The 7,939-nt window shown below is 43.5% G+C and overlaps 1 protein-coding gene across 2 annotated transcripts; it reads left to right on the top strand.

Moving 5' to 3' along the window:
• Positions 1-390: 390 nt before the first annotated feature.
• On the top strand, positions 391-7,922 carry LOC139380565 (hyaluronan and proteoglycan link protein 2-like). Of its 2 annotated transcripts, none has more exons than XM_071123350.1 (6): positions 391-462; positions 4,651-4,755; positions 4,977-5,333; positions 5,514-5,630; positions 5,750-5,932; positions 7,204-7,922. In XM_071123350.1, the coding sequence occupies exons 2-6, from the start codon at positions 4,677-4,679 to the stop codon at positions 7,479-7,481; spliced, it is 1,014 nt and encodes a 337-aa protein (XP_070979451.1). In that variant the 5' UTR covers positions 391-462; positions 4,651-4,676; the 3' UTR covers positions 7,482-7,922. The 2 variants fall into 2 exon arrangements, with proteins under 2 accessions (XP_070979451.1, XP_070979442.1); XM_071123341.1 differs by lacking the exon at positions 391-462 and adding an exon at positions 4,278-4,490.
• Positions 7,923-7,939: the final 17 nt, after the last annotated feature.

Here is a 7,939-nt window from a genome sequence, read left to right as displayed (position 1 = left end):
AGCTTCACCCCAGTCAAATCTCACCCTAAGCAAAATGTAATTTTAGTTTCTGGTCTTCTTGTGTTGATGTCCTGCAGTAGCTATCGGCCCTTTCCTAATCCATGGATGGAGATGGGGATTTGGACTTGTGGTTTTGACTTAATTCTCTGTACAGGCCAATGATTATGATATGATTCTGATGTAACCATAAATGAATATTCTGTGCAATTTGACTGAGAAGATTGAAGTTCAATATGTAGTCTAGATGTAGCCTAGCCCTTTTAGGCTCAAAATTAACTAGCTAGCTAATTTAGCTGGTCAATCTTTGCCCATGCGGGGAAGTTAGGCTAGCAAGCATGTTAGCTAGGTAGCCTAGGACAACGAAAACTAAAAGCTTACTTACTGTATGACAGAGCCATGGACCGTTTTGCCAACAAAAAAGAGAGGAGGATGACATTGGCGTGCAACTAGTCTACAAGTAGGGTGAGTCCAAAAATGATTTTGCTTGCTCGCACACATACTCACACACATGCACACACACAACATTGACTAAATCGTTTTTGTATCTTTACATTTGTTTTCAGTGTATGAAACTAAGCATGTGCAAACTAAGCAACCCCGTTGATTTGTCGATGTTTAAATGTTTGTTGAAATAGTGTTGAAATAGCTGAGGCAGTGCTCCTGTTGCCTTTGTGCAGATTTGCAATAACTCTGTGGTTCTAAATCATTAGTTGTTTAGTAAACTGTCAAACATTAACTTGCTTGACCATTCTGCACGTGATATAGCGGTTTGTTACATGCAATATTTGCTTTGTGGACTTCACCAGACAGATGTTGCTCTCTGGTTTGTGATGAAACAAACGTATGTGTAGTTGAATTTATGTGTAGTTGATTTTTTACTGGCTTGGCTTGGCTTTCTCTGGGATTTTACCCACACGCCGCTACTGAATGGTACCTCGGTACCGGTACCCCCTGTATATAGCCTCATTATTGTTATTTTGTTGTGTTACTTTTTATTATTTTGTTACTTTAGTTTATTTGGTAAATATTTACTTAACTCTTTCTTGAACTGCACTGTTGGTTAAGGGCTTGTAAGTAAGCATTGCACAATAAGGTCTACAGTTGTTGTATTCGGTGCATGTGACAAATACATTTTGATCTGACTTTGATTTGATTTGAACGGAAATAACAAAAACCAGCAAACACTCTGCCCTCCGTGGAATGAGTTTGGCACCCCTGATCTAACCCCTGAACTTAACTCAAATGTACACTGCTCAAAAAATAAAGGGAACACTTAAACAACACAATGTAACTCCAAGTCAATCACACTTCTGTGAAATCAAACTGTCCACTTAGGAAGCAACACTGATTGACAATAAATTTCACATGCTGCAAATGGAATAAACAGGTGGAAATTATAGGCAATTAGCAAGACACCTCCAATAAAGGAGTGGTTCTGCATGTGGTGACCACAGACCACTTCTCAGTTCCTATGCTTCCTGGCTGATGTTTTGGTCACTTGTGAATGCTGGCGGTGCTTTCACTCTAGTGGTAGCATGAGACGGAGTCTAAAATCCACACAAATGGCTCAGGTAGTGCAGCTCATCCAGGATGGCACATCAATGCGAGCTGTGGCAAGAAGGTTTGCGGTGTCTGTCAGCGTAGTGTCCAGAGCATGGAGGAGCTACCAGGAGACTGGCCAGTGCATCAGGAGACGTGGAGGAGGCCAACAACCCAGCAGCAGGACCGCTACCCCCGCCTTTGTGCAAGGAGGATCAGGAGGAGCACTGCCAGAGCCCTGCAAAATGACCTCCAGCAGGCCACAAATGTGCATGTGTCTGCTCAAACGGTCAGAAACAGACTCCATGAGGGTGGTATGAGGGCCCGACGTCCACAGGTGGGGGTTGTGCTTACAGCCCAACACCGTGCAGGACGTTTGGCATTTGCCAGAGAACACCAAGATTGGCAAATTCGCCACTGGCGCCCTGTGCTCTTCACAGATGAAAGCAGGTTCACACTGAGCACATGTGACAGATGTGACTGTCTGGAGACGCCGTGGAGAACGTTCTGCTGCCTGCAACATCCTCCAGCATGACCGGTTTGGCGGTGGGTCAGTCATGGTGTGGGGTGGCATTTCTTTGGGGGGCCGCACAGCCCTCCATGTGCTCGCCAGAGGTAGCCTGACTGCCATTAGGTACCGAGATGAGATCCTCAGACCCCTTGTGAGACCATATGCTGGTGCGGTTGGCCCTGTGTTCCTCCTAATGCAAGACACTGCTAGACCTCATGTGACTAGGCATTGATGCTAAGGACTGGCCCACCCGTTCCCCAGACCTGATTCCAATTGAGCACATCTGGGACATCATGTCTCGCTCCATCCACCAACAGTTGCACCACAGACTGTCCAGGAGTTGGCGGATGCTTTAGTCCAGGTCTGGGAGGAGATCCCTCAGGAGACCATCCGCCACCTCATCAGGAGCATGCCCAGGCGTTGTAGGGAGGTCATACAGGCACGTGGAGGCCACACACACTACTGAGCCTCATTTTGACTTGTTTTAAGGACATTACATCAAAGTAGGATCATCCTGTAGTGTGGTTTTCCACTTAAATTTTGAGTGTGACTCCAAATCCAGACCTCCATGGGTTGATAAATTTGATTTATATTGATAATTTTTGTGTGATTTTGTTGTCAGCACATTCAACTATGTAAAGAAAAAAGTATTTAATAAGAATACTTCATCCATTCAGATCTAGGATGTGTTATTTTAGTGTTCCCTTTATTTTTTTGAGCAGTGTATCAATAAGACCAACACATACAGTATGATAGAAAATACATGGAGAGCTGGGGTCGAAGTACAGTGAGAGAGGGAGTGAGAGAAAGAGATAGAGCTGGATGGAAAGAGGGAAGGACAGAGACGGACAGTTGTCACTTAAGCGTGTCCTGATGAATACTAATTGCTGTGAACTAAAGAGCCAGAATGAGTTCCATTGATGGCTGGGCACAATGGAGAAGGGACAGGGGAAGCAGAGGAATTCTATTATTTCATTTTTCCCTTCTCCTCGTGTTTGTATGCCAGCCCGCCGCCTGTTGTCTTTGGGGGGGAAAGGAGACTGTGGCTCTCACAATGCAGCCCTTGTGTCTGGGGCCACAGGGCCAGAGTAAGCCAGGGCTCACACAGCTTCCTCCCTCCCTGCAAGATGGAAAGGTCCTCAGCGTACAGGCAGGCTTGCGATCAATAGGGTTTTGGGATGATAAATTGAGCTCACTGGCGTAGGGGAAACCCCAGTAGCCCCTGCAAGGTGGGGGTCCCATGAGCTCTGGGTGCCCATGCGCCCATCATCTCACACCTACAGTATGTCTAAATGTTATTATATTTTTTGATAAATAATTTTGACAGTAACCCTCCTTTTCAATGTCAACATGTAGCAAGCAAAGTGTTTGTGTTGTCAATCTACATTGGGCTGTTACATGGAATATTCATTTTACAATCTGCAATGTTTGAATTTCCAACTTTAATTGCTGAACAAGTACATAAAATATTGTCGCCAGCCATCATTCTAAATAGCAGACACAGTAGGCCTATAGCTTCGTGAAACATAAACGTTCGGCTTAACATGAGAAAATGCAGACCAAATAAAAGTAAACATGAATCCATTAAAGCAAAGCTATAGGTTACTACAAGCTTTAGCACCACATAATGTGATAGGCAGCAGTGGAGATGTCGCAATTTAAGAACCATGGACAGCGATCAGTAAGTAGTCTAAACTTCGTGAGTGGCTGAAGCATGAGATTTTCTGAGGTCCAGAAGACTCCAACTTTTCTGGGGTTCAGAGAAACTGCGCTACGCCAGTGGTTGAGCTAGCAGTAGGTTACATCCTTGCTACTGAAAGTCACAGCATGGACTAGCAACATGGTTACTTCCATGGGGCTATGCTGCTGTTTTACCCATAGACAATACCAGGCTCAAAACTAAACATGTATAAATATCCCTTTCTCTAACTGTTTCTCTATTACATAAATACAGTAACAGACACTTAGTTTCAAACCCTTTGAAAACGGGCAACTCTTCCTCACTTCCTCTCATGTGTCCCTTATTGACAAGTAGAGGATGGAGGCAGAGAGAGACACAATGGCAGCCTGTCAGATCACATCCTCATTAACATCTGGAGCAGAAAGGAGAGGACAGGGTCTAAGAGGGGGGGGGGGGGGGGGGGGGGGGGTGGAAGAAGGGTGATGGAGGGGGCGCTTGAAGAAGGGAGCGGAGGGCGAGGGAGGGGAGAGGGGGGCAAGGGAAGAAGGGAGAGAGAGCGAGAGAGGGGGAGAGAGGGTGAGGGAAGAAGAGAGAGAGAGAGAGAGAGAGACCTTGAAGGTCAAAGGGAGGAGGGAGAAATTGCAGTGGCAGAAAGGGTCTCAGAGAAACCAACGGTCATGTTTGGCTGAATAACCCTCAAAGGTGATCAGTTGGTGTTTTGAAGAGAAAAATCAATCCTCATCTCATCAACTGCTGCAGGTTAGAGCTTTGGGATTTTCTTTTGGTGTCTGTTGATCTGTTGTGGTCCTCCTAGGGGCAAATGTTCTATGTATAAAACTGTTCTTCTTAGTACAATCAAAAATGCTCTACCACATTATGTAACCATTCTAAATCAGATAATGTCGTTATTCTATTGCAGGGAGAGGGAGGGTGACTTGCTTCATTATGAACTGTGCTGCTATTTTGATACTAACCACAAGTTGTTTCAGTTGGACGTCTGCTATTTATCTCCCAAACAGACAAGGTATTTATCATTTTCTGAGTATAAAAGGTATTTTAGCTTATGACAGGAGAGTATACAGAATTGCATCCATCTATTGAATCTGTTCAATTTAGGCCACTAGCTATAGGTCAGTGACATTGCTTAATGATGACCATAAAATAATAACCCAATGTAATGTATGTGACTTTCATTGTTGAATGATGGAGGAATAGTCTACAAGGAAGCTGTTTTAATTCCCTCAGCAACAAAGAAATTGAAGTATCTGCTTGAGCCACCTGTTTATGCCGAAGTAACCGGCCCTCGGGGAGGAAATGCCACTTTGCCATGTGTACTGCGATTCAAACCAAGCCATTACAAGGTGAAATGGACAAAACTGGAACCACTTCGTCATGGAAGCGAGAACATTGTCATGATCACAAACGGTTCAGCCCACAAACCCTATGGCCTGCTTGGGCCACGGGCCTCGCTTCGTAAGGCTCATGCCATGGATGCCTCACTACGACTCAGCAACCTGGAACTAGAAGACGGTGGTAGATATCGCTGTGAGCTGATCAACGGTATCAAGGATGAGAGTGTCATCATTACATTGGGGATAGAAGGTACATTTAGATGATTCTTGTAACCTTTCTAAACATTTCAAATGTTGTAAAGAAACCGTATTGCTTGCTATTCAGACAAAAATATATTTGGAGAAAAAAAAAGGAAAATCAGACAAAGTTTTTGATATGTTGTGTGACTTAACATCAACATAAAAAGAGACAACTTCTATTTACTTTTAGGGATGGTGTTTCCATATCAGAGCAAAAACGGCCGCTACAAATTCACCTACCAGGAAGCTAAGGAGGCCTGTGTTGAACAGGATGGCACATTGGCCACATTCAAGCAGCTATACAGAGGTATTCAATATTCTATCAGTAAAACATTGACAGTTTACTCTGTAACTTTGCTGATGCCATGGAGGTTTATGTAAGGCTAACTTTCACTAAGTAAACAGTAACACATTCTCATTGTGTAGCCTGGACAGAGGGTCTGGATTGGTGCAACGCAGGATGGCTCATCGATGGCACAGTCCACTACCCCATCCTGCACCCACGAGCAGAATGTGGGGGGGAGCTGCTACCTGGAATTCGCAGCTATGGCCCCCGGGACAGGATCCGGGACCACTTTGATGCCTTCTGTTTTACCTCTAGAACCACAGGTCAGCTGAGTGGGTTTTGGTGCTTTGTGAAGCTGTCAAATAGCAATGTCAGTACAGTCTTCATGTGCCAAATTAGTTCCACCCCTTTTAATTCGGGATGCTGCTTATTGAAAATGAATAAAAGGAGTTCAATTGGATTTGGGCGATGTGGTACATTTTAAAAATAGTCTGGAACCAACATATTAATCAAACATGAATAAGATTGCAATTATGTTATAGTATTGGCAAAAGACTGTGTTCAGAACAGTTATGTTATTCTGACTGTAAACTTTCCATAGCAACAGGGTGACCTTTGGCGATACATAGGAGTGGGCTCGTTAATGGTCCTGAGAGGATGAGCATGGACAATAAAGGCTGTTGTTCAGGCCCACTTGTGAACAAGTCCATCTGTGAGAAACTAGTTGCCCTTTAGTGACATTAGAACATCCACTGTAATCTGAAAATACAAACCTCAGTGGAAATGTTGAATTATAAAGACAGTGGGTGGTTTTACCATATAGCACGGTTCCCTAATAAGTTTACTTTTTTTATTGATGGACATAAAAGACTGTACATTTTAATTTAGGAAATATGTTTGAAAGTATTCCCACACAGAATAGAGAGATATACAGGTATGTGATCATATAAGCAAGGTTTGAAATGATTATGTTTCAGTCAAATGTTATATCTGGTTGGACTTCTTGCAGTCAATTTGCAGTCTACAAACTATTTGTAATTATTATAATTATTTAAAAAATCTGTGCTGAATCTAGTTGATGATCACTGCCATATAGGGATGGATACAGCACCATACTTAACTTAAATAACAGTAATGATATTGTTGTGAGTGCATGTCAACACTTCAGATCCAGAATGACTGAGACAACAAATGACTTCTAATGCTTTAGCACAGGGGTTATCAACTAGATTCAGCAGAGGGATGATTTTTTTCTTGAGCGGATGGTCAGGGTGCAGGGACATACTTACAAATAATTTGTGTTCTGCAACAATTGACAGCAAGAAGCCCAAACAGATATAACATTTGACTAAAACACAATCATTTTGAACCTTGCTTACATTTGTATACGATCACAGATTTCCAAAATTGAAATCACTTGGAGCTGATTTGCTGATGTTTTTACAGTCTTTTATGTCCAACAATAAAATAAAAAGGCTCATACTTGGGGGGCTAAATAAAATCACCCGCAGGCCCAATTCGAACCACGGGCCGCCAGTTGGCGAACACTGCTTTAGCAGGTTAAAGAACTTGTATTCCCCTTCCTCTCTTCCAGGCTTTGTGTTCTTCGTTGGAGGGCCATTCACGTTTGGGGAGGCAGTGGAGGCGTGCAGGGGTGAGGGAGGAGAGTTAGCTCTGGTTGGACAGCTCTATTCAGCCTGGCGTTTCCTGAGCTATGACCACTGTAATGGAGGTTGGTTGAAGGACGGCAGTGTGCGTTTCCCTATCACCACCCCTAGAGAGCGCTGTGGCGGTATTCCCGAGGCTGGGGTGCGCACCTTTGGGTACCCCAGCAAGACCCTGCGTCTCTATGGTGCCTACTGCTACAGGTAGCTTTCATGGGACCCATAGCGTGTGGAACCTACATCCACTGACTTCATAGATCCAAGACGCAGCCATTGTGAAGACTACCAGTGACCCCTACAGGTTTCATTACACTTTTCTGCAATACTACAATATGTTATTACAGGAAACCTCAAATGTTTAACACCTTTTTTTCATGGGACACATCAATAAAAGCCTGCCACTTTTTTGAGCTTTACTGCTACAGGTAACAACTGCTGTACATGTTTCCCTGCGTTTGTGTAACATGCTTTTTGTGATCTTTGTTATCCAAGAAACACTATTCTAATGTAACAGGAAAGTTATTACACAATGACAAATTCCTAAAATGCTGTTAGCTTCTTATGTGATGTAAGAGAGTGTGTGAATAGCAGAATGGGAGAAAGTATATGCATTGAACACAACTGTAATACAATAAAAGATCTTGAAAGTGTATTTGATCAATGGCA

The sequence above is a fragment of the Oncorhynchus clarkii genome, chromosome 2, assembly GCF_045791955.1.
Source record: "Oncorhynchus clarkii lewisi isolate Uvic-CL-2024 chromosome 2, UVic_Ocla_1.0, whole genome shotgun sequence".
In the NCBI taxonomy this organism is placed as follows: domain Eukaryota; kingdom Metazoa; phylum Chordata; class Actinopteri; order Salmoniformes; family Salmonidae; genus Oncorhynchus; species Oncorhynchus clarkii.
The sequence above is the reverse complement of the archived record's forward strand: the minus strand, read 5'-3'. Positions and strand labels throughout refer to the sequence as shown.

Coding starts and splice junctions, on each gene's coding strand:
- LOC139380565 (XM_071123350.1), top strand. CDS start 4,677: ATGAACTGTGCTGCTATTTTGATACTAACCACAAGTTGTTTCAGTTGG. Junction 4,756..4,976: donor TTATCTCCCAAACAGACAAG/GTATTTATCATT, acceptor TAATTCCCTCAG/CAACAAAGAAATTGAAGTAT. Junction 5,933..7,203: donor TTTTACCTCTAGAACCACAG/GTCAGCTGAGTG, acceptor CCTCTCTTCCAG/GCTTTGTGTTCTTCGTTGGA.